The sequence below is a fragment of the Cottoperca gobio genome, chromosome 18 (assembly GCF_900634415.1).
Source record: "Cottoperca gobio chromosome 18, fCotGob3.1, whole genome shotgun sequence".
Lineage (NCBI taxonomy): Eukaryota > Metazoa > Chordata > Actinopteri > Perciformes > Bovichtidae > Cottoperca > Cottoperca gobio.
Window position 1 is genome coordinate 5,412,091 of NC_041372.1, and position 24,695 is coordinate 5,436,785.

The following is a 24,695-nucleotide window of genomic DNA, read 5'->3' on the forward strand; positions in this document are numbered from 1 at the left end:
TGTCATGGCTCCATTGTCTGAGGCGCTGGGACCCGCTTACCTGTGTGCACCTCCTGAAAATTGCTTTCTGATAAAAATAGTGCTCAGCCACGGACCTGGCCCACTTTATTAGCCGTGCGCTCTGGAAAAAGCCTCCTGGGTAGAGAGATGGCAGGGGAGAGGGAGGGAGAGTGATGTGTGGATGGGGGGGAGGGGGATGTCGGCGTGGTGTTTTGAAATGTTGTGAAAGGCACACACACAGCTAAAAATCAACCTGTATACACACACACACACACACACACACACACACACACACACACACTCCCCAGTGCAATTTAGACACCCTCCACATCCCCAGAAACACAAATGTGCAGCCAGGTATAAACAATCTGACAGGGGCAGGCAGACATAATTGGGCCAGAGTCCGATACCCGGGACCGGCTCTGGCCAGACTCTACCCATTTAACGGGGGAAAGTTGGGCAAAGTAATACTTTAGATGACATTGTGAATCTGCACTCAGAGAATAAACAAACGCATCTCCACTTGCGACCCAATACTGAGAACCATCGGTGGGGGGAGGCTGAAATAAATGCCATTTTCCGCCTCTTTTCACATGAAATTACAGGAGAGACAAACATAGCTGCAGCAAGTGTATCAATAGCACGTTTGGATGCTTGAGGAGACATTTTTTATGTATAAGATGTAGTAATCTTCCATATTTAATGCACACTGTTGTCCAGAGAGGTTTACTATTAGTTATACAACAGAAAGATGTTTTTTTTTACTTGATCACCAACATTAAACAAAGCAAAACTCAGAAGTTAAAAGGTGTTTGGATAAAAAACAAATCCATCCATGCTGCCCTTTTTCTCCTCTTCTAGAGAGGACTGTCTCGATGAAATGATTTGTTGGGTTTAGGGAAAGATCCGGATTTCGGTATAATAAGGTGCCGTGTTAATGTTAGGAAAGCATTGTATTTTGGGTTCAAAGGATTTGACTATGGTCATCATGGTTACAATAAACACATTGGAAACGATGGCGGCCATGCTTTAAAAAGAACCTTAGATGCTTAATCGACCAGATGCTCCCGCCATCATCACTACAGCTGATCGAGAGCTTTGTCACTTGGAAGTAAATTATGTTGTTTTGGTGCACTCGCTGAAACCACTGATGCTGTTCTCCGACTCTTTCACGATGAGTACAACTTTGTTGACCTTTGAGCCGCAGAATCGTGCAAGCTGTCTTGAAGGGGCTGACCTTTGTGGAAATGAAGAACTCAAAATTGAGGGCACTAAAACATTTTTTCAATCGCTATTGTAGGTTAATATACGTGTTGCACCATCCACTGTTGTTTAAGACACCTCTGTCAGACTATAAACTGCTTCTTTAAGAGAGGGAAGGTTTATGCAGACAGTTATGAGACAGGAGTTAATGGAACAAATAGGCATTTTAAATAAATTGTGTGAACTTATTGTCCCATTAGCAGCAGAGCTAAAACAATAACTGTTGACAAGCCTACTGTTCCGGACAGCTTTTTGTCCTCTTCAATAAAACTATTTATTGGATGAAATGATGTACAACAAGGTACAATGAGAACAAAATGTCATGAGGGAGTACACACAGTAAGTGCAGAGAAAAATAGAACGAGGCCCAGGAAGCTGTTGTGACTGAATAGTGCCTCCATGTCCCGGATGACTATAGCAGTTGGGTTGCCCGCCATAGAGTGCTGCAGGAGTGAGTCCTAAAGCCTGGAAATTAGTTCTGGTTCCCTCGTCTCCAAGTCAATAGGTTTTTTTAAATGGGTAAATTTTGGTACAATGCCTTAATAAATAAGGTGTTTGGTTAACAGATTTGAACCATCGACATCGCGCCAAACACTAGTCCGCCTTCAGCCTCATAGTGGTGACGTTGAAGTCGATTGCATTTACGCTTCAAAAGTGGCCGATCGTAACCTCAAGGTTGGCCTACAAAAATATGTTATCCCTGCAGCACTAGTAGTTAACCAACAACGTGTGCAAGTAATCCCTACATCATCAAGGTTCTAAAACTAAACATTTCCCTCATCATCTTCTATTGATTGATATTGTGCTTGTTGTTCAGTCTTTCTCCCTCCCCTCGTGCACTGTTTGCGACGACTTCCAAGATGTTCACTGGGGACTCCTTTAGAGACGCTCCGGGCACCAAAGAGGGAACACCTCTACTCACATGAGCAACCTCAGAGAGGAGAAGAAGAGTAAGGGCGGGAACAATGGAAGGGGGATATGAGGAACAGATGAGAAAGGAAGGACAGGGGAATGGGAAAGTAAGATGTCGGGCTTTGTGAAGGATGAGAAGGTGGAGGACGACACATGGGACAGGATTTCATATCCACCCTAAAATGCCGCAACCACGTCCAGAGTCGACACAGTAGGCGTGTGCTGGCAGTAGAGTTACGGCTGTCCCGATGAGCTGAGGGGGTAGAGCCCCGTTCTGCATTCTGAACAATACTAACAATTCATAAAACACACACACACACATTTTACTGTTAATTATTTCCTAGGAGTCAAATTGTTCTTCATTCGTGCTCTGCCATTTTGCTGCCTTGTCTTAGAAAGCCAGTTATTTGGGATGAATGGTCTTAGTTGATATAGAGAGTTACAACATCCATCATAACGGCATGTTCTATAAGAGCGAGCAGTCCCTTTCTCTGTGAACACCGGCAGAGAGAAGGTGTGTGTGTGAGGGAGTACGTGTGCGTATGGGGATGGTCTCTTCGAGATATTTAGTTCACTGGTTTTCCTGCAGAGCTATTGTGTGAAGAGTAGGTCACAGGATTCATGCAGTGCGGAGGATATACTTCGAGAAGTTAACTTCCCTGTTAACTTGTCAAACATACACACCAAAATCACGCTCTTCGGAGTTGTGTTTGTGTCCACATGATGAATGTAAGTCAGATATGGTATTCACTCTCCTTTTAACTTCATTATGAGGTCCACTAACTCCTGAGGGACACATCTGGCTCTTTAGCTGCTAAGTGCTCCATTATGTTCACCAGCTATATGCAAACTTCATCTTTTGTCTTCGGTCCTGATCAGACAGAGCGTCTTTTGTAGTTTGCTGCGTCTCTCCGGCTGCAGAAGAGAGAGAGAGCAGCCTGCTTCCTGCAGAAGGATCTGCACCTTGGAGAGCGCTGCAGCACAGTCGTTTGTAAATGGTAGTTTGATAATTACATGTTAAGATTAAATGAATATTATGCATAGACTGTAAAATAAATATAGACGTAGAAGCTCAAAGTTCATTGTCGTCTTGGCAGTGACGCCACTGTCTAACTCCTGTGTTATCCAAACATTGGCGTCGTATGTGGAGTTGAGGTGGGTCGAGTGATGAAGCAGAGGAGACAGCGAGTGACTAGCGACAGCACCCACCTACCACTCAAAACAGCCATGCCCCTAATAATGTGTAACTTTAAGCCATGTTAAAACAGGGGTGAGTTGTACAAAAAATACAGGTCAGAGGAATAATAGGAAAAGCTATAGAGATCAAAACGTTGGACATTTTAACATGGGGGTCGATGGAGCCAGTCTCAAGTGGCCATTCAAAGATCTGCAGTTTTAGGCACTTCTGCATGAGCTCCCCTGCTCAGCCCAAGAGGCTATCGATGGTACAATGTCATTCAATGTTTCTCACCTAAATGCATTGCATGGATGCCTAACAAGTATGTTGGCTTATGAATTTCCTTCCTCCTGCTGTTTGAATATTGTGTCTTCTTCATTTCACTTTTGCCATGTTGCATTTGTAGCACCACTAGTAGTCAAAAGGTTACACTGGGTACCTTTAAGTTCAGTACAATGCTTTCTAACATCCTCTAGGAGTCAATTCACACATCTGTAACAATTAAAAGTTAATATTTATATATGGAAACTCATCAAATTGGACAAGATATAGAGTAAGAGTCAATAACTACTGACTGTTTGGCTTCAAAGAAGCTTCTAATTAAACCTGTCATCACTTATCTAGATTCAACATTCCCCCATTTCTCACAACACACACACACACACACACACACACACACGACAGTTGGCAAACTGGCAATTAGTCAGTTCCCTCAACAAAGCTTTCAACACCGTCTTCTTACAGTACGACCTAAGGGGTCTAAGCTGTCTGCACACACACACACACACACACACTCACATACACACCTCCTCTAGCCTCCAACTCTCCTCTCCTCTGACCTTCCTCACCTGCCCATCGAATCGAAAACTGCTTGTCTTTTTTTCTTTGAGTCAGCACTCTTGTTTCCTTTCCTCCCTTTTCTTTTCTCTCCCTCTTTTGCACTCTGATCGACCCCCCTTCTTGTCACACACACACCTTCCTCCTCTGATGTGGCGGCAAAAGCGTGCAGACACACGTGGCATCGAGGAAGGAGATGGGAAGAAATGTGAAGGATGGAGGAAGACATAGCGGATGCTGAGAGAAATGGGCGGTGGGAAAAAAAGAGAGAGACGAGAGGAGCAGAGAATGAGAAATGGTTAAAATACAGTGTCGGTAAGGCAGGTTATCTCTGGTTCCCTTTGGAAAATCCCCAAACGCACAGCAAGGGTCTGGCAGTCAAGGTGAGAAGCAGAGGACATCCCTCCCTCCCTCTCTGCTTCTTCCCCCTTGTGCACCCGCCTGCACCCTCTCCAGCTGTTCTCATTACAATGTGTGTGTGTGTGTGTGTGTGTGTGTGTGTGTGTGTGTGTGTGTGTGTGTCAAAGGGTCGTTTCATGCATTCGTCTTTTTTGTGCAGTCAGATATGAACATGTGTGTGTGTGTTGAGACGTTTTCTCTTTTCCTTTGACTGTGTGTTTGTGTTTTCTGGATGCCGCGAGCACATCAGCCCTGGTCGAGCTCCAGCGCTCCTCAGGGTGTCCCTGTAAATGCCAGAATCTTGGCACAGAGGAGGACCCCTCTCCGTCTGAACTGCTAAAAACTTTGTTCTCTTCTCTGTCGGTCAGCAACTCATAGACACTCATGAGAGTTCACACGAGCACAGAGGGGCCACGAGGTGGAACTCAGACAGAGAACCGACCTTTAAAAGCCAGCAGTTCGGTTGTTGTGAGGTCTGTTTGATTCATGGTTTGCTGGGAGAACTGTCAGATCATTCAAAAATCCCTGTTCACCGAGGAGGAATGTGTCATTTTGTAAGTCGAATGTGGATCATGTTGACTTCCTTTTCAAGTCTAAACACCGTGTGTAACTAACATCATGTCCTGAGTTTAAAAGTAACAAAACACTGGGACTTTTCACTCAATGATGCTAGCTAGCTATCACCACTCATGCTAACGAGACAATCTATTCCTCACAAATCACTTTGAGATTTAAAGCAAATTCCTGACCATGAAAACAGCAGCAGACAAAACAATCCCACCCTGACACTAATTTAACAGCTGTTCTGGAGCTTTTGATCATAACACATGATCTTCATCAGCAGGTGGAATTTGCTTTAAATGTTCAAAATTCCATTTTCTTCTGAACAATTTTAAAACATCTTATGTTAACAATGGATCAAATAGCTCTGTGCACGAGAAAAGGCTCTCTCACTGTGAGGCCCTCATTAGGAAATACTACCCAACTCTGGTGTTTCCATTTTAGCATCTTTCAGCTCCTTGTTTTTATTTAATGACCCTTATATTTAAAGTTTTGGTTCTCGTTCTCCGTTTTCAAAGCACCAGGCACCTGTTTTCAGCAACAACAAAAGATCTAGAATCCCACTGCACACCGCCTCTCGGCACCAAACAGCTGACAGACAACTTTGTGACTATGTGGTGAACTTTAGCAGCTAAAGAGGAAAGTATTTCCCTTATAATTTGGTGGAAAGCAAAGCTTGAAAGTTGAGTTTGAGTAAAAACTCTCATGAATGTAGAACGGATGCATTTCATCTTATACTGCCAATATGATCTCATAAAGAATATCACAATAAAAGGCATGTCATAGAAAGGCGAGGTGAAAACAGTTTGTCTCTTTGTAAACTTTGTACGTGCTAATTTGACTAAAAATGGACTTAATGCCACGATCCTCAATATAACTGTAAACAAAAGGGTCACAAACCACCAACATTCTAAACTGGATCAGAGCGCGTTTCCCCCAAAATGATCCCTCACCACAGCTACATGTTATTGTTTTCTGATGCTGTTAAGGTTTGTTAATCTGTCATTATTTCAATTACAATTTCCAGTATGATCAGTTCTGAACATTACATCAAACTCTGAATCAAACAAATACAATACAATACAAATATACCTGTAGTGTTTTTTAAGCACTTCCTAACAGCACTGCTGACAAGTTCTAGTACAAGTCAACCAGGAATATGTTGCTTTTTAAACAGACTGTTTGCTTGTGCTGCTGCTGTTGGACTTAATGAAGTTGCCTGGAATGAAAGAGGTTGTTTTGCAATTAATAGTTGTAGATTTTTGATGTTTTTAAACACTTGAGCTGGCCATCATATCCACCTGAAAACACAATGCTGCCTCAGAAATTGGAGTTTTTATGTAAACTGCTTCTTTTCTTCCCTAAGTGCTGAGTGATGCTTTCTGCAAAGCATCTGAAAGAGCAGTGCTGATGATAACACAACGGAGAATGCCAGCGGGGCTACATGTTGTGCATAAATTAATAAATGATAATTACTCCTATCTTTAGACAATTATTTTTGCAAGCTTGTGTGATGCTTCCTCAGCTGTTTGTTCTCGATTAAAGTTTTTTTTTTGTTCCTGCTAATTTGCTCAGATAATAATCTGCGTTGCTGGTAAACAAGATTTTGTAAGGCTAACCTTGCTCTCTGTGCTTTTAGCACTGATTCTTATCCGTCTGACAAGAGTTGCATCTGCAGGTAAATATTTCATCATTCATTCTACTGGGACAATAATGTCCCACTTTATTTCCCTGTTATACTCAGCCAAAATCCTGTATTCCCACTGCTCTATATTCTGCTTATTAGGTGTATAAAGCAATAATTAAACACAAGGTAACACTAACAGTTGAAGCATAACATCAAACCGTTATTCACTCATCTCAAATCTTCAGATGTTCTCAACGTATAGTTATGAAACTTATTTACATATAATTGCATCATACACAAACTCTTCTCGGTGCTGTTAAAGCTGATTTCCTGTGTCATGTCACAAACTGCTTCTGGCTAAAACAAACTGAATCAAGCGCTTTTTGGGTGAAAGAAAACAGCTCTCAATTTATGATCAATCCAATATTTTTTTATAACCAGAGCCCAAAACAAAAAGGTCCCCACTGGATATTTTACTGACAATTAATTTTTTTATTGGATAGTGAAATGAAGATACTGGGAGGGTGAAGATGTGATGTGACAGACAATAGGTTGTATGATGACATGACCCTCAATCCTATGTACAAAGACACAAGACCCCTACATATAATGTAGATGGCACATTTTATAGTTGGTAAGTGGTCAAGGTGAACCTAATTTAACTATTTCACATACTGTTAGAAAGATACATGTATATCAGAGCATCTTATTTTATACACTCCTATTTATTTTATTATTTTAATGTATTAATCTCATAAATAACTAAAGCTGAAATGAAGTAAAAAGTACATTATTTTCCTCTTAAATGTTGTGAAGTACATTATATGGAAATACTCAAGGAAGGTACAAATACTTCAATATTGTACTTAGGTACAATACTTGAGCTTGTGTTACATTCCACCACTGCATGCAAATTGGGCTCAGAAATTAAAAATGGTGATCATTGTTATCAACTGTAAATTAACGATATAAAAAATGTAAATTGTTACATTTGGTGCCTAATTTCTTCATCATTTTCGTTGGACTTGAAACACAAAGATCAGCCTTTAGGACTTGTTGGTCTTGACAATGGACTGCCCTTTCCTAAATTGGGACTAGACTCAGGACTTCATAACACTGACATTGCCCCACGCCAACAGCTGAAATATCTATTTATCCGATCCATCATAAACATTGGTGCTGGCCTACAAAAGCCCATTTTACTCGAATGAGGCCATCCATCCTCCCAGTGTGCATTCGGTGCTGTTACAACTGTGACAGGAACAGGCCAGTATTGATCAGTTGTAGTTGATGACACATGTAACTGCAAACATAATTTACTGAAAGCTGTAAAAATTTAACACATCTCATGTATTTCCCTTGTCATGTACACACATGTGAGCAAGCGTACAAGCCCACTCATACGCGTGCTCTATCAGCGCTGTGAAATACATTTGTCCTCTGGGATGCGGTCGATAACTGTCTGCGATTTAAAGCCCCTGGATTAACCTGTGGTTGCCCGATCGCAGCTTGTAAATCGTTTTAAGTTCTTCACGCTCCGTTGTGTCGCCTGCGTCGCGAGTCCGATCAAAGCCTAATCCAGGTTTTTTTCTGGACTAATGCCTATTGACTTTTCACAGAGGTCTTACATTGAATCAATTCCCCAGCTGAGCGCACAGGAGGCTCAATGGTTAATGCAACCTGCGGAATAATGTCTTTAGGTGTCAACGGATGGAAATTACATAAGGGTGTGTGTGATTACTGGAGAATAATCCTACAATACTTTCCCTGTCTCCTTCCTCACCTCTGATAGTGGTATTTTGTCTCCTCTTTCTCTTGTTTCATCTCGTCCCCTACTTCTCTGCTCCCTCTCTTTCTGTCTGTGGGGGTGAGTGATGAGGGAGGCAACCACTCCATCCGTCACTGTTGATGTTGTGAGCGTGTGTGTGTCTCTGTGTGTGTGTATGCATGCATGTCATCTGGCGCCAGGTGGCCTCCCACTGATGTAAGAGGGATTCGTCATGTCTCGCTGTCACAACAGCAGACACGCATGAGTGGATGTACACACCCTCACACACACAAACACACCTAAACACCTACACACACACAAACACACACTGTTCTTGTCTGTTCTAACTTGATCTGTGTATATCAGAGGATTTTTAGTAAATTTAGTCTCAAACCTTCTTTGCTAATGGATACTTTTTATTGACCCTGACATGATCTGATTTTTTTTACTGTCTCTAAGTCCATGTTCTTGTAATTCTCTATTCAGGAAAAAAATAAAATGTTGTGAAATCAGGACCTTAATATCTTTCTAAGGTCGGTTACAAAACGGATTTTAAGCCCTGGAGTTGTACAAGGCAATGATATGATATTGCATTATTTTGTATATCCGTCTCTTTATCCTGAATCATGTAATGCAACATGATGGGACGTTTCAGCAAATTCCGCTTAAAATATAAAAAGACAACATGGAGTTTGGTGCCTAAATAGCAGCACAGAAATAAATCCTTGTGTGGATTTGTGGCAGCTCTGCGACATGAGTGGTTTTCAGAGCGCTAAAAGAGGCCCTTTGGGGAGAGCTGAGCATTATGGAGTGGCAAGTAGACACAAGTTAATTTCGGAGCATCAACAGAAGCAGGAAACTGTAACAGGAGCCTGGACTGCCTGTGTGTTTGGAGCAGCCCCTGCTGAACACAAGAAGAACTGCAGCAGTTATAGTAAAGTCTGGGTCGTCTTTGATGAGGGGAATGAAAGTTATTGGACTCAGGTGACTCAGTTTGCTTAAATACTTGTATTTGGTGGACCTCAGTATCTTGTGAGATGATATAAGTATTGATGTATAGAAAGCCCTTTTCCTCCGTTTGTGATAGAGAGGAAGTCATCCTGAAGTGTAGTCGGAGTAAACGCTCGGCACACAGATGTGCATATGTCCCCTGTGTGTCTGCTGTGTGAATAATGTGTCTCGATAAATGACTGTTTAATAGTGTGTTGTCCTATAAAGCAGCATCGCTGATGGCACCCCGAGTGTGTGTTTGTGACTAAGTACATGTGGTTGAATTCTGGCCAGGACAAAAGCGAAGAAGAACTGATTGAAAGTTCAGATAAAATAGAAGTTTTTTTTCCAAATTTATACACAAATGCCAGATGAAAATAAAAATAATTAGACCAGTCTTCTGACTACAAATGGATTAAATGAATTTCCTGTATGCCTTGCAGAGGTGAGTGTGCTCATGCAATCATGCATGTAAGCCAGTCTTTCTGTTTCCCTGCGGGGGATTCAGTCGCTGTAGCACGATGCTAAACATTACACCGAGTTAAAATGCATTAAATATTAAAAGTGCATTTTTCAAGGGGAAATCATAAATTAATGATTTTTTGAAAACAGAACAGATTTGTGCCCATGTTAGTTGCTTGCCTTATCATGTTTTCTGACGAGGTCATATTTTACCTCCTAGCATGTGAGATTTAAACATGGATTTGAAAAGTGATGCATTGTAAGATATTGTCTGCCATCTTCTTATGCAATCACTTGGAGGGTAACACTATTATATTGTATTGGTTCCATTACTTGGAATGTGTATTTGCTGTCAACACTGTAGACACTTAGATGAGATGAATCAAATTTATTTATATAGCCAAATATCACAAATTACACATTTGTCTCAGTGTGCTTTACAGACTGTACAGGATACGACACCCTCTGTCCTTAGACCCTCGCACCACACAAGGAAAAACTCCCTAAAAAGAACCTCACAATTAAAAGGGGGAAACATGGAAGAAACCTCAGGGAGAGCAACTAAGGATATGAACTGCCAGGATGAACAGACATGCAATAGATGACGTTTGTATAGAATAAACAACTGAGTAAAAATACAACATCTATGTGACAGAAATGATTATGTGATCATATAAAAAAAAGAAGATGAATCCAGGATGATGTCAAAAAAGCTTTCAGGTGCCTCCAAAAAGAAAAGAAAAGAAAGAAAAGAAAAGAAATGTGGATGACAGGCAGGACCAGGGCGACAGGCGCACCACGATTCATGATCCAGACGTAACCATTAATAGTGGCAACCTGCCAGATGAGAGGCACAGAAACTCTGGGGATGATTCCCCGGATGCCGAGTTAGTAACATGCATTTAAGGGACATAAATGCATAAAGATGGAGAGGGAGAGGAGGAGAGAGAGATAGGGAAAGATGGAGGAGAGAGGTGTAAGTCCCCCGCCAGCAGCATAACTAGGGGCTGCATCAAGGCAAGCCTGAGCCAGACCTAATTATAAGCTTTATCAAAAAGGAAAGTCTTTAGCCTGCCCTTAAATGTGGAGATGGTGTCTGCCTCCCAAACACAAACTGGAAGCTGGTTCCACAGTAGAGGAGGTTCATATCTGAAGGCTCGGCTCCCATTGTACTTTTAGAGACTCTAGGAACCACAAGTAACCCTGCATTCTGGGAGCGCAATGCTCTAGTTGGGTTATAAGGTACTATGAGATCTTTATAAGATAAGCTGGAGCCTGACAATTAATGGCTTTTTAGGTCAGGAGAAGGATTTGGATACAGGACACAGTTTAGCTAAAAAATAAATAAAAATAGGAGACAAGTGTAGACTTTAAAAAGGGAACAGATTAGAGTATCTGTAATGCCCACATATACTTATCATTATGTAAGTTCAGGAAAAGTGAAAATGCAAAAACAAACAAACAAACATTTTTAGTCATCCAATGTCCTCCACTGAAATGTAGTGGAGTAGAACCATAAAGTAGCATGAAGAGAATCTTTGTAAAGTTTTACTTAAGTAAAATGTACTTTACTTTCCTCAGCTGCACCACTGATCTTTCCAATGTGACCCGTTTAGGTTGTGAAAGGACACAAAAACTTGTCATTTGCCATATATGGACTATTGCGTAACAGCACAAAGTTGTGTCTTTGATCAGAAAGTCAGACTTTACCTAGTGGTAGAAAATCAAGGCTCCATCTTTCCTCTGTTGGTCTCCCAGGATGATAATGGTTAATCGAAAAGAACTCCTTTGCACAGGGTTGGTCATGGATTGGTAATGATACAGGCCTCAACACTCATTCACACACCTACACATTACTCATATGGCCAGATTCCTTTTCATTCACATATTTAATCAATTAATGAACGTGTGTGTGTGTGTGTGTGTGTGTGTGTGTGTGTGTGTGTGTGTGTGTGATTAGGTGTCACAAGGCAGACTTTAATCCTTTAAAGTACCCCCCTGAATCCAAACACACACACACAGATGCACGCACACACACACACAGAGTGATGAGATACAACACACTGCAGCGCAAACACGGTTAATGATAGCAATCTGATTACACCTTCCAAGAGACTCCAGACCTTTGGATTTCGCTCTGTGCTATTAGATCTAAGTTAATGGGTGGCTGAGGAAATGAATGGCTGCGTAAGTGAATGGATGTGTAATTATGGAATGGGCGATACAGTCAATGTAATTAGCTTGTTTATGTGCGGTACAATGGATATAGGCAGACGTTAGGGCCCTGCGCCTGCAGTGGCAGACAAGCAGAGAGAGAGAAGACGGAGAGCCGGAGGAGGAGAGGGTGAGAAATGAGAGAGAGAGCAAAGTCCTTATTCAGGCCTTTTCTACTCACCCGTCACAGTCCCATCAAGGCTCCAAATCAATCCTGCAAATTGGTTTGTTCCTCAACAAGGTTACCAAATGACGAAGGGATTGGGGGAATGAAGTTGAGATGGAGAGGCAGAATATGAGATAGAGAGGGAATATGTGAGAGCTGTAACGAGAGGGAGAAGGGTGGGGGGTGTCCTGGTGTTGACGTATTGTCTAATGCAGAGCTATTTGTGTGTGTGTGGGGGCTGAAGGCCGACAGTTTAACTATAGAGGGGGTGAAGGATCCGGGTGATTGTTTGTTACAGGTAAACCGAATCGGCTGAGTTATGGCATCCCAGCTCACAAACCACTTCAGTCATGTGGCAAATAGGCATGTTGCACATGTTGGGATGTGTGTGTGTGTGTGTGTGTGTGTGTGTGTGTGTGTGTGTGTGTGTGTGTGTGCATGTAGTTTGTTGATGCAGCCACATATGCTCCTGTAACCCTGTCACAATGAAATGTGGGGCCCATTTCCTTCCATTCCCAGCTGAGTCCAGTGGAATTGAAGAGTAAATATATAAATAATAGAACCGATAAAAAAATGGCAGACGCACCAAATGTGTTATTTTTCTCCTCTGACCTGATGTGTTCTGTCTCTCTGTGTCTTTTAGGAACACTTCACGCCGGAGTGTAAGTTTAAGGAGAGTGTGTTTGAGAACTACTACGTCACCTACTCATCCATCCTGTACAGGCAGACCCAGTCAGGCCGGGCGTGGTACATCGGTATCAACCGAGATGGACAGGTCATGAAAGGGAACCGTGTCAAGAAGACAAAGGGAGCTGCGCACTTCCTGCCCAAACTCATTGAAGGTACAACAGATTAATATATATATATATATATATATATATATATATATATATATATATATATATATATATATATATATATATATATATACACATACACATACACTGGAACCAGTGACTGTTATCCTGAAAGATGCTCAACACTTTTATTTTGTCACCATGGATGGATGGGTCAAATAAAAACAGGACATCCAGGAGACCGCTGTTCATGTTCCGTGTGAGACCAAACGTCAACGTTGACTTATAGAGTTAAACAGCTCCGGTTAAAAAAAACATGTACGTTATTTTATGACATTGTACTGATAGTATTTACAGTACACAAAATAAAGTAGTCACCTGAAGAATGCACCTTATTTACCATTGTAATTATATTATAGTGGGTTAGTTGTTTAGTGTCGGCATCTAATCCTATAGATATAGATGCAGATGAGGAAAAGGCAGAAACCTTTTCAATTTTAACTTTCCAGGCAATGTTTTGCAATTAGTTAGAGCTACATTCATTGTTTTTTTTCGCTACTTGGGGGAAGTGGAACAAGCTGTTAACATATCACTGATACTGAGAAATAAAGTTAATTATTTAGTAGAGCTGAGGTGAAACGCAGAGTTAGTGATATGTTGCGCTTTTGTGGCGGTACTGATTCCCCAGATTTCTTTACTTGGAGAAACAAAGTGCCTTCAAAATGAAAAGATACCTCTTCAATTATAATAAAATGCCTCTTTGATGAATAATAAACTCCTCTTCGATAATAATGAAATATGTATGAATGGGGTTTCAAAATAAAGCAGAGGGGTATTAGGTTATCATGAGGCAAGCGTAACCTCCTGTTTGAATAGTACTAATAGGATGATTTTTGAGCATTCTTGAACCTAGCTGGAGTAAATATTAAACACCGCTCCACTAAGTTACCTGCATCAGGGCAGGGTAACTTAGTGGAGCGTTTAATATTCACTCCAGCTAGGTTCAAGAATGCTCAAAAATCATCCTCAATCAGAAAAGACATCAGGGACTAAAGACCAGAGCTTCTCGCTGCAAAAAATGTGGTGCAATGATGTGTTCATTATGTCATGAAAGAATCAGAATGAGTGCATTTCACCTCCCCTCTTAAGCCCCAAAGAAAGGGCATCGTCACACCCTGATTGGCCAAGAGGGGAAACGCACCAAGCTGCTCTGAATTCTTAAATAGCAGCCAACAGGTGATCTGAATAACCAGCAATCAACTCAGGGGGATTCTTACATTCAGCTCAAATTAATTGGGAAAAGGGAAATGACAGCAAGTACCAAAGAATGAAGGAATATAGTTATTTGATCAATTTGTCATATAAAGATGTTAATGAGTGCACCTTAAAAATAAAAGGTTGGCAGTAGTCCAACGGCAGGATACTTTCTGTTGTGTCGCCTACATTATTTTGTCCCTACTGTTTCTTGATTTATTTGAAGCTGACCTGCATCTTTAATAAATAAGGTCATGTTCACATTGTTAAGCCAGTAGGTACGACTTGTTCAAAAAGGCACAATGGCTGACAAAACAATTCAAGTGAAGTCCTGCATCTATACTGTCACTTGTCTCTACCCATTCTTAACTACTGTAACCTTCTCCCTCCCCAGTGGCCATGTACCGGGAGCCCTCTCTACATGATGTTGCTGAGCAGAGTCCGCCCAGGAAAACGCCTAAGACCTCCAGTGACTCACCAGTGCTTCAGAACGGCAAGAAGGACCCTAAATCCAAAACCAAAACCCCCACTTCCTAGCGCTCAGAGACACTGGTGGGAGGAGGGGTGGAGGACACGCGGCACTGGGCACTAGCTAACGCCTGAACAGGGTTGTCAGGGGTACTCCCCACCTGCAACACTGACCCCACAAGTACTCTACGTACCACAATGCACTGGTGTAAAGTCTGAGAAAAAGAAGCAGGTCCAGGGAGAGTGGAGCTGGCAAATGGGAGGCCCATTTTACCTTCACAGACACCCATCCACACCAGCCCTCCACCTTCTTATTAGATTGTGATGATCAAAGCCTGGGATATAAAAGCAATAACTCCATGAAGAGGTGAACATCATTGTATAGCATGTCACCACAGCGTGTTTATCTTGCTGGAAGGAAATCCCACACACACCCTCGAGCCACCATCGGCGACATCCTTCCAGTCAACCAAATATCCGAATAAAGTCTTCCTGGTTTTACCACAACGGGTGCAACGGTCAAAACGGTCCTTCTGCAGCACATACTTTACAAATGAGTTCTGTTTTCATTTCCCCACAGGGTTCCATGCTAATGTTAGCCCGACACACAGCCATGCTAATGTGAGGCTATCACAGAGCAGCCATCTGCTCAGTCCACATCTTCCGTGCGTGTCAGCGACTCTGTGAGATGGCCTGGATACTTGTCAACCCTGTATGTGTGTGTGTGTGTGTGTGTGTGTGTGTGTGTGTGTGTGTGTGTGTGTGTGTGTGTGTGTGTGTGTGTGTGTGTGTGTGTGTGTTCCATTCTTCTTCCATTCACCTTTGGCGCGATTTGATTAGTTTGTGACATGGACTCAATTTTCCACTCGGCGGCACAAGAAAACCCCTCCCGTCCTCTCTGGCTCTGTTAATGGAGTTTGGGGCTGATCAGAATCTTTCAACCCTTAAACGAGGGGCCAAGAGCTCCCTCAACACACTGAATAACCACACTCACACACACTCATTATTACACTGACATTTACACACACAAGCAGAGGTGTGTGTACTACGTGCACACACTTTTGCGATATCCATGAGTGACGGCCACAGAGAATGATCTCACGTCTTAACACACTTAACACAATGACATGCATTAACACACACACACTCACAAATGCATGCACACATGCCGACGTGGTGGGGAGTGTGTGTGCAGGTTCTGGGGAATGATGAGGATATCATCAGTGAGATGGGGTACTGATGGAGCCTGACTGTGTAGCTTGTGATTGCACCGCTATAGCTTTTTTCGCTGTGGCTGGCCATGCATTGCACATAACCCCCGAGGCCCGCACATTGTCTGTGGACCTTCTATCCCTCAATGTGGTAGTCTTGTCTAAAAATACAAAAGAAAATGCTTTTATTTAATTATTGCATCAAAATTGTGATACCACCTTATGATGAATGAAAGAAAAACTATTTTGCACATATGATCTGCAGTTTTTATTTTTAAAGGGGTATTCCACCCATGTCATGTAGAGCAGAGACTGAGACTGAAAACAGTCGTATAGTGTCTTCTGTGGCTCTGGGCGAGATTTTTCAATTCGGAGAAAATGACTCCACTCTCCATTCTCTCATATAAACTCCAAACAATGTCGGAGTTAAACATTTTCGTTGGTGTACTCGCCAGCCACGGCAGAAAATTCCTTAACGCGCCCACTGGCTTGCAGTAAATGCTCCGGATTACGATCGACTCTATTCATGCATGGGCTCAATCAAAACATTACACACGATGCAATTCGATTGGAGATTCTGGTGTGCTATGCTAGCAGCGGTAAAATGTACCTTGGAGCCACTAGCCTCAAGCAGAGATGAGGAGCAGGCTACAGATACTAACTAGCTATAATAACTAGCTACAGTGGTAACATTCTTTCTGACTGAGCCCAAAGCTTTATGCAACAAAATGTCCCGGGTCGGGAGGCAGAACAACAAAGATGTGGATGTTTTCCAGACAAGAAAGCTCTAATGAAAGATGCCAACACATTGCATTATGGGGAATGTAGGATATAGGGATTTCTGGAGTTTGACCCATAGTAAAGACTAAAAGTCAGGATATTTCGACTGCTTCAATTTTGACTTTTCTTTTTTTAACATGTCTACTGCAAGTCCCCCAACTTTATACTACATCGCTGTAGTGGTCCTTTAAGTTGTTATTCACACATACTGTAAACCTCTGTTCAACAGAATTGTGTTCAAATTAATTACCATAAATCTTTGCTGGAGACTTTGATTATGATGCAAAGGAATTCAAGCCTTCTTTACTCGTCGTTTCACAAGTCTTATACAATTATGATTGAAAGTACATCAATCGTGATTACTGTGACTGTTTTTGTTAGGACACAATAGGAAACCAAAGTCATATATAAATAATGGTGATATTAATTCGATATGATGATTTGAAAAAATAGACTCTCTTGGTAAAGAAACAAACTGTTATCAAATATTTCACTATGCTCGTCCAGGAGACCTTGTCTTGAGTGTTTCCATTTGTTCTTTCCATTCAACACAAAAAGCAATAATTTTTCATATCGAACTTTCTTGGAACAATATGCCCGGCAGGGTAATTGTTTCTGCCTAATGTTTATGTATTTGGGGAAGCGAGGGAGTCCTCTGTTTTCAGGAGGTAGAGGCGAGGTTAGATTTATGATCGAGGATCAGAGAGCGGGACCAACCAAAGAAAAGGAAACCGAGAGGTAGAGAGATTTTTAGGGAAAATTATTTGTGGTGATGAGCAGAAGAAAAACAGTTGGAATGGAATTATGCTAATGTGGACAGCGTTCCCCTCACAACGCACACACACACACACACACACACACACACACACACACATACACACACACACACACACACACACACACACACACACACACACACACACACTTCTCATTTCATGCATAATACTCTGCCCCCCTGTAACCTGTGGTTGTAAATAATAATAGAGGATAACCTGTGCAGAATAGAGGCGAGCTGCTGAGCAAAATAATCTGCTACATGAGATATAAAGCAAACTTCACCTCTGGTTTCCTGGGCTGGAGACAGAAAACATATATGTTTACGGAAGGAGACTAAAAACACATTGAGGTGGAATCGAGTAAGTAAGACAGAGGAAAAAGGAAAGACTTATGAGGAACACAGTTAAAGAGTTACAAGCTACTGTTAAAACCTCATTTACACACTGAAGACCTTAATTAAACTGTTAAATGGACCCTCAGGTCAGTGGGTCCGGCCAGTCACCCCCTATGGATCACTAAATCCAGAACATGAGTATTATTCGCAAAGTAATTACACAAATGTTTAATTAAATGAGGCTCCTGTCCACTAGAATGGAAAAAGGACCATGTGGGACTAGATAGAAAGACACTGTTAGACGAGAGGAGAGGAAGAATTCATCACAACACACAAAGCCATGACAACTTCTATGTTTTAAGGGCTGGGAAATCTATGTTGCAATATTTTCTTATGTACATGTCATGTTTGTTGTTTTCAGAAAAAAAACAGCTGTAAAGGAGAGTCAAGGGCTAACATGTTATTGTGAGCTTTTAATGTGGATTATGGAAATGATGAAAAATCAAGAATGTCTGCTATAATTTAGATAAACTCAGATTAGAGATAAAGAGAATAAACAATGTGTCAATCATGCACACACGCCTGCATTACACTGGATGGTAGGCCTTTTGAGTTTGAAATAAATGAGCATCTCAGAGGCATAGAGGGTCTAATGAAAGAGGAGTTGCATTATGGGAAATGTAGGATGCAGCATATTTTGGAACTTGACTCATATACATATAAAAGTCAAGATATCTCCGGTGAGTCCCCCAACTTCATGGAACTGCAATACTATATTGCTTGAGAGCCCCTTTAATCCTTAAAAATAAATGCAGTAGTATTTTCTGTTGATGCATATGCCTGTACAGATGAAAAAAATAATGGGAAATGAGGAGGCATAAGATAAGAGGATTCAGACTTTATTTGTTTTTAGATATTTTTAGGTCTAAAATCATCTCATTTCCTGCCTCACACTCTTTTAAAGCAATGAGATCCAAGATTGTAATAAAACCAAGCCATCAGATCTTGCGACAGTCAACAACTAGTGAGTGATGGATTTATATCTCAGATTGATGAGATATTCATGCTATGTGTGTGGATGTAAATGCAATCCATTACAAATGATCCATCAGCCACTTATAGTTGCGTCATGAGTATCTGTTCATTTTGCCACTTTAAAATATGCAGCTAGATTCACTTTTTTCATCCTCATGCTATTCATCAAGATTAACTGTATATCTGTGACAGAGAGTTTTATGTTAGTGTCCATACTTTTCTGAGTAAATCCGACAAACAGTTACCTTTTTCTTTCTATAATCTAATTACTGGACATTTTTTGTACAAACTGTAAGAGATGTTATCATTTGTAATCAGATTAATCCTAATAGATGTTACCTGATATTGGATTATATATAATATATTTGGGTAAGCAGGTGGATGGTAAAGATTGTAAAAGAGGAGTTATGAAAATGTGTGATTTCACTTTGCAGAAAGGTAGATTTTAAGAAATGATTTATTGCTCGTGGAAAGTTTGCATGATCGCGTGAGAGAGTGTGTGTGTGTGTGTGTGTGTGTGTGTGTGTGTGTGTGTGTGTGTGTGTGTGTGTGTGTGTGTGTGTGTGTGTGTCACAGACACGTGTGTGTTGTTCATTCTCACCCACTTCTCACTATCTGTACGTTCTTTGTGAAGCCTGAAATCAGCTTCTCTGTTCCAGCCCGTCTGTTCACCAGCCTTCAGGCTTCACTTCAAACACTTCTTTGAATAACAGGATGTAAAGATCGCCATTTTTCTCAGCTGTCGTCAATCTGAGCACATGTTTGATGAGTGAAACCCCCCTCATGGCTTAATTTAATACTTTCAACTCACTGATAAATGTCTTTGGAATGAGCTCTAAATGTTAAATATTGGCCTTTAGGCTTGGCATCGCTATTTCTTTTGAGTATTAAAAAGAAAAAAAAAGGTGGTGAGGTGTGTTTGTATGGATATCAGAGGGGGTTTAATTATGTATACCTGATTCACACTTCACACACAAATCTTTCTCCGGGGACTTCCCATTTCTCCCCAGTCAGGGCCCTCCCTGCTTACTGAGCAAATTAAGCGAGGGTCATCCGGGGTTGTGAAAGACTCAGATGGAGAGAGAGAGGGAGAGAGGTGTGTCACATATTGTAGTGTAGCTAACTTGTGCCCTCACAGCCTCCCTTTGAAGTTTCACTTCCTCTCTCTGATCCCTTTTGCAAACACAACTTCCCTTTAACCTGGAGGCAGTATGTGTGTGTGTGTGTGTGTGTGTGTGTGTGTGTGTGTGTGTGTGTGTGTGTGTGTGTGTGTGTGTGTGTGTGTGTGTGTGTGTGTGTGTGTGTGTGTGTGTGTGTGTGTGTGTGTGTGTTTTGTAGATCTCACTCATCCGCTTTGGTCTTTGTGTGTAATCGTTTTGTAACTGTGATTGAATATCTCTTTATGTATATGTGTGAGGGAATAAAGTATAGGCAGAGAGAATGTGAAGGAGGAACATAGAGGATAAATCAGAGGCCAAATCAATGAATGCGAGTCCTTGGACAGAACGCAATAAACTCCATTAACAAGGTGCAGCCACATTATCTGGAAGGGAGTGAAAAAATAATTAAGAATATTGATATAGAAACCAACTGTGTGTTTTATTAGAGCTTTTATTTTTCTAACACTTTTCCCCTTTTGTGAGCTGGGTTGCTGTTAGTGTGTGAGTGTGTGCATGTGCGTGTGTGTGTGTGTGCATTACTACGAGGTGGAGTCCCTTCACCACATCTGCAATGCAGCAGAAAACACAAAAAAGAGAGGGAGTTAGAGAGAGGCTCACGTGATAAAAGAGTGACGCCGTCCTCGGACAGATTTTCTCCCTCTCTCCCTCTTTTTTTTTTTAGCTGCTTCATAAAAAGTACTTTTATACTGGAATCTAATGTCACATCCTGTATAGTATTAACCAACGCATTAACTTCATGTATTAAAAAAAATCAGGCTGTGTTTTTTAAAGCACACCCACAATCCCTGGACACATCTGCATTGCACACACATACACTCACAGCACCCTGCACCAAGCCAGCGCAGATGTGGCTAAATGGGTGACCTTTAAAAACAGATCATGGTGGGACTTCACCTCTCACAAGCTAATGCAGCAACAATGTTTCAGTGGTGACTTTACATCATACAAAATGTCTTTATTTACCCCTTTTTTCCAAGTGTTTTTTTTGTTAAAAAAAGAAAGAAAAAAAAGCAATATAGATCGTGTTTTGGGTATATCTCAGTGGAAGTGCTGTGACTTATAATGAAATGATATGAGGAATTGTGAGTATTGGTATGAATCATTGTTAGCCTGTCCATGTGCGTTTGTTGATTTGATGTGTTTAAATGTGTGTCTATTCGCCCATCACATAATGTGGGATGTTGAACAATAGAGCTCAATCTACAAAGAGAAGAAACGCCAAGACGTCTCCAACCTCCCGATCCCCCACAATCCTCCAGCACTCGCCTGTCTATCAAAGACCGACTGACTGACCTCTGACCTTTGATCTCTTAACGGGATTTGAATTGTCTCACCGGCAGCATGTGGACTGCCCATTCACCGTCTGTCTTTCCCTCAAACACACACAAACACACCTGTGTGTATGTGTGTGATTCTGTGATCGATCCTTGAGGGACTTTTTGATTTATTTATTTTTTTGGTTGTCTTTGTACTGCATGGACGATCCAACTTATTGTGACAAAGTCTTCCAGAAAAGATGTTAAGGAAATCACCATAATCTTACTTTCCTTCTTGTCTTCCAAATGCAAAAAGAGTGCTTCAGTCTTCCAAAGCCACAATGACACTATTTTTGTATACAAATGGGGCAAAAAAATATATCTATATATACAATATATATATAAATATATCCATGCAAATGTGGTTGGGGTGCAGAAACTCCCCCTGTTGCTGGCAAGGTGGAATAACACAACTACTGTTCGCCATCTAAACCCATGGGTCACTTGGAGAAAGCAGAGCGGGAAAGGACTACAGTGAGCCGTGGGACGTGCAGTTTGAAACTCCTGGGTTGAGGTAGAGGATCACAGACAGGCGGGACTACAAGCATGCATGCGCCAATCATTTACTGGACACCTTCAGAGAAACAGTCTTTACCCAATATTTACTCTTTAACCCCTTAAGCCCCCATCCTCAACACTCTATTATCCCAAACTATTGTCTCTGCATTTGCAATATGATCTGTATTTATTTCTATAATAACTTACACAAAGTCAAGGGATACGTATTATTGGATATAATTGAATAAAACAAACTAATATATTTGTATGATTGTATCGCTGGTCTGCTGAGTTTTTTTGTTATGTTAATGTGTCTGAATAATTCCAAGAGGGACGAGTCTTATAAAGGATCAGACAAAAATTAATAACTAATTACTAATTATGAGCATTATTAGTCAAGACTCTGGACAACTGGACCACAAATATCATGAATAATGACAAAGAGGTAGAACAGGATGAAGAAGAAATGTGTTATATCGTTCACTTTTTCAATTTCAGGAATATTTTGAAAACCCATTGGTTTTGGTAACCATTGTCATTAATACAATTAATACAGATGGATTTATATGGATATGGATTTAACGGTAGTTTAGCTTTAGGATTTATACTAAAATCTCATATCCTATCCTGTAGATAGACTGTTTTGCTTTCTCACCACAAACAAACAGTACCAGAGTGCCACCAGCATTAACTAACTGAACAAACCAAACCAAAAAAAGATATGAAACTATTCTAAATTCCAAATAAGCAAAGTCTTAATGCTGCATACAGTATATTTTGGACCAGAGAATGCATACAACTTTGTGGCAACAGTTTGTGTTTCCTGTTTAAATATGACAATCCTCCCCCGTGCAGAAAGCCAGCTCCATTAAGAAATTGTTTTCCCAGTTTGAAGTGGGATAAATTGACTGCTCTAAACAAAATGCTGAACCCCATCATAAAGCTTTGAGATTAATTGGATTACTTTGTCTCCCAGCATCTTAAAGCCGAGCTGTTCGTGTGGCTGACTGAGAACACATCCCCGCAGCCAGTTTTCATCCGAAGTCCAACCAGCAGATTTTCATAGCAGATTAATGCCCATGGTTTTGTAATAAAATGTTCAATAGTGCAAGATTAGCGTGTTTAGATGCTTTGTGCAGGTGTCCCCAAACCTTGTGCCCATGTAGTATACTTGAATTACTTTTAATTGAAGTCTGAACACAAAATTCAATAGGCAAACTTTTAATTTGAAATCTCAGATAAGACAAAGTTGATCTCTGCGGGGTTATTAGGTAAATAAACAAAAACTAAATTGATTACACTGATGCTTTTTCAATACAATTAAAGTGAGGAAGAATGACTGTGTTGAAATGAGATATAATCATCACCCTCAACATCAAACTATAATCTTACTAAATTGGTTTTACTGTGTCAACGTTTTATGTAATCTGATTACTACCATTCTGTATGTCATTTGTTACTACCCATGAAAATAACAATAATGGGAAAGCAATCTTATATAACTAAACTACTTACTTCCATATTAAACGGTGATCTATGGTTGCCCTCTGAGAGATCCCTGCATTTGAGTCACTGCCAACAGGGGCTTCTTGTACACTCCCTCATGACCACACATTTGATGTGTGACTTGACACTTGCGGCTAGCTGTTAATAGTTAGCTTCTATGGTAATTAAATTGGCAGAAGGCCAAATGGCAGTGACAGTGGATGATAAATAACGGTAAATGTGAGTGAGAGCACAGTGGCATGAAGAGACAAGTAAAGGGATATAGGCAGGACAGAGATGTTTTACTGCACGGGCCTTCAGGAAATACAGTTCAATATTTTTATTTAACTATACTGTGAGAATAAGGGGTGGGTGGTGAAGATTTTTTATTATTTTTTTTAGCATGAAGGACATTATATCACGACTGCAACAGACAGGAACAGAGACGAGACACAATGTGACAAACCATACTTTCTCTATTTATGTGGAATCAACAGCAAGGCGTTTTAGCCACTAGCGATCGGTTTCTTGGCTACGCTTTTCATAGCATTGTAGAAAGCTCCAGACAATTTATCAGTTAATGGAAAAATCCAGTGCTCCATATTCAGACATACAGAAAGCTAAGAAACTCCACAAAGTCAATTCCACATGCAAAATGGCAAGATTCCAATTTATATGGTGTCAAGGTAGCGAACGTATCTCTCGGTGACAAACACAATTGTGGAAACAGTGGCTCCACACCGTTTTTCACTTAACTACATTTACTACACTAAATTGTGAGGTACAGATTCCAACATGGATATAATTCCTAGAAAGTCTTGGTTTAGGTTTAAGATAGATAGAACTATGTATATCAATGATTGGTGTAGCTAGGGACCCTAGGGAGTGAGACTCAGGGTTTGGGCAACATTTTGATCAGGCATTGTAGCTTCATTGTTTCTCTTGTGGTTCCTATATTGAGAGAGAATAAGATGAGGAAGCAGAGAACAGAATTTAGGGGGTAAAGAAACAGTAAGAACCAGTGGTGTGTAAGTACAGTAAGCTCTCATTGGGTAGAGTTGAGCCTGGTCCACACCGACTGAGAGGGTGAACTGTGACACACACCCTCCCCTCCCCAAGGATGTAATTGGAGCAGACAGCAGTTGGCCAGGCTGGCCTGACTGACAGACAACAACAGTCCAAA

At 41.0% G+C, this 24,695-nt stretch overlaps 1 protein-coding gene across 1 annotated transcript in view; it reads left to right on the forward strand.

Moving 5' to 3' along the window:
- fgf11a (fibroblast growth factor 11a) overlaps nt 1-15,562 on the forward strand; it is a 74,021-nt gene extending 58,459 nt beyond the window's left edge. The window contains exons 4-5 of the mRNA XM_029454907.1: nt 13,020-13,218; nt 14,822-15,562. Of these exons, the coding sequence (XP_029310767.1) occupies nt 13,020-13,218; nt 14,822-14,964 (342 nt within the window). The 3' untranslated portion in view covers nt 14,965-15,562. The remainder of the gene's footprint in view (nt 1-13,019; nt 13,219-14,821) is intronic.
- Nucleotides 15,563-24,695: the final 9,133 nt, after the last annotated feature.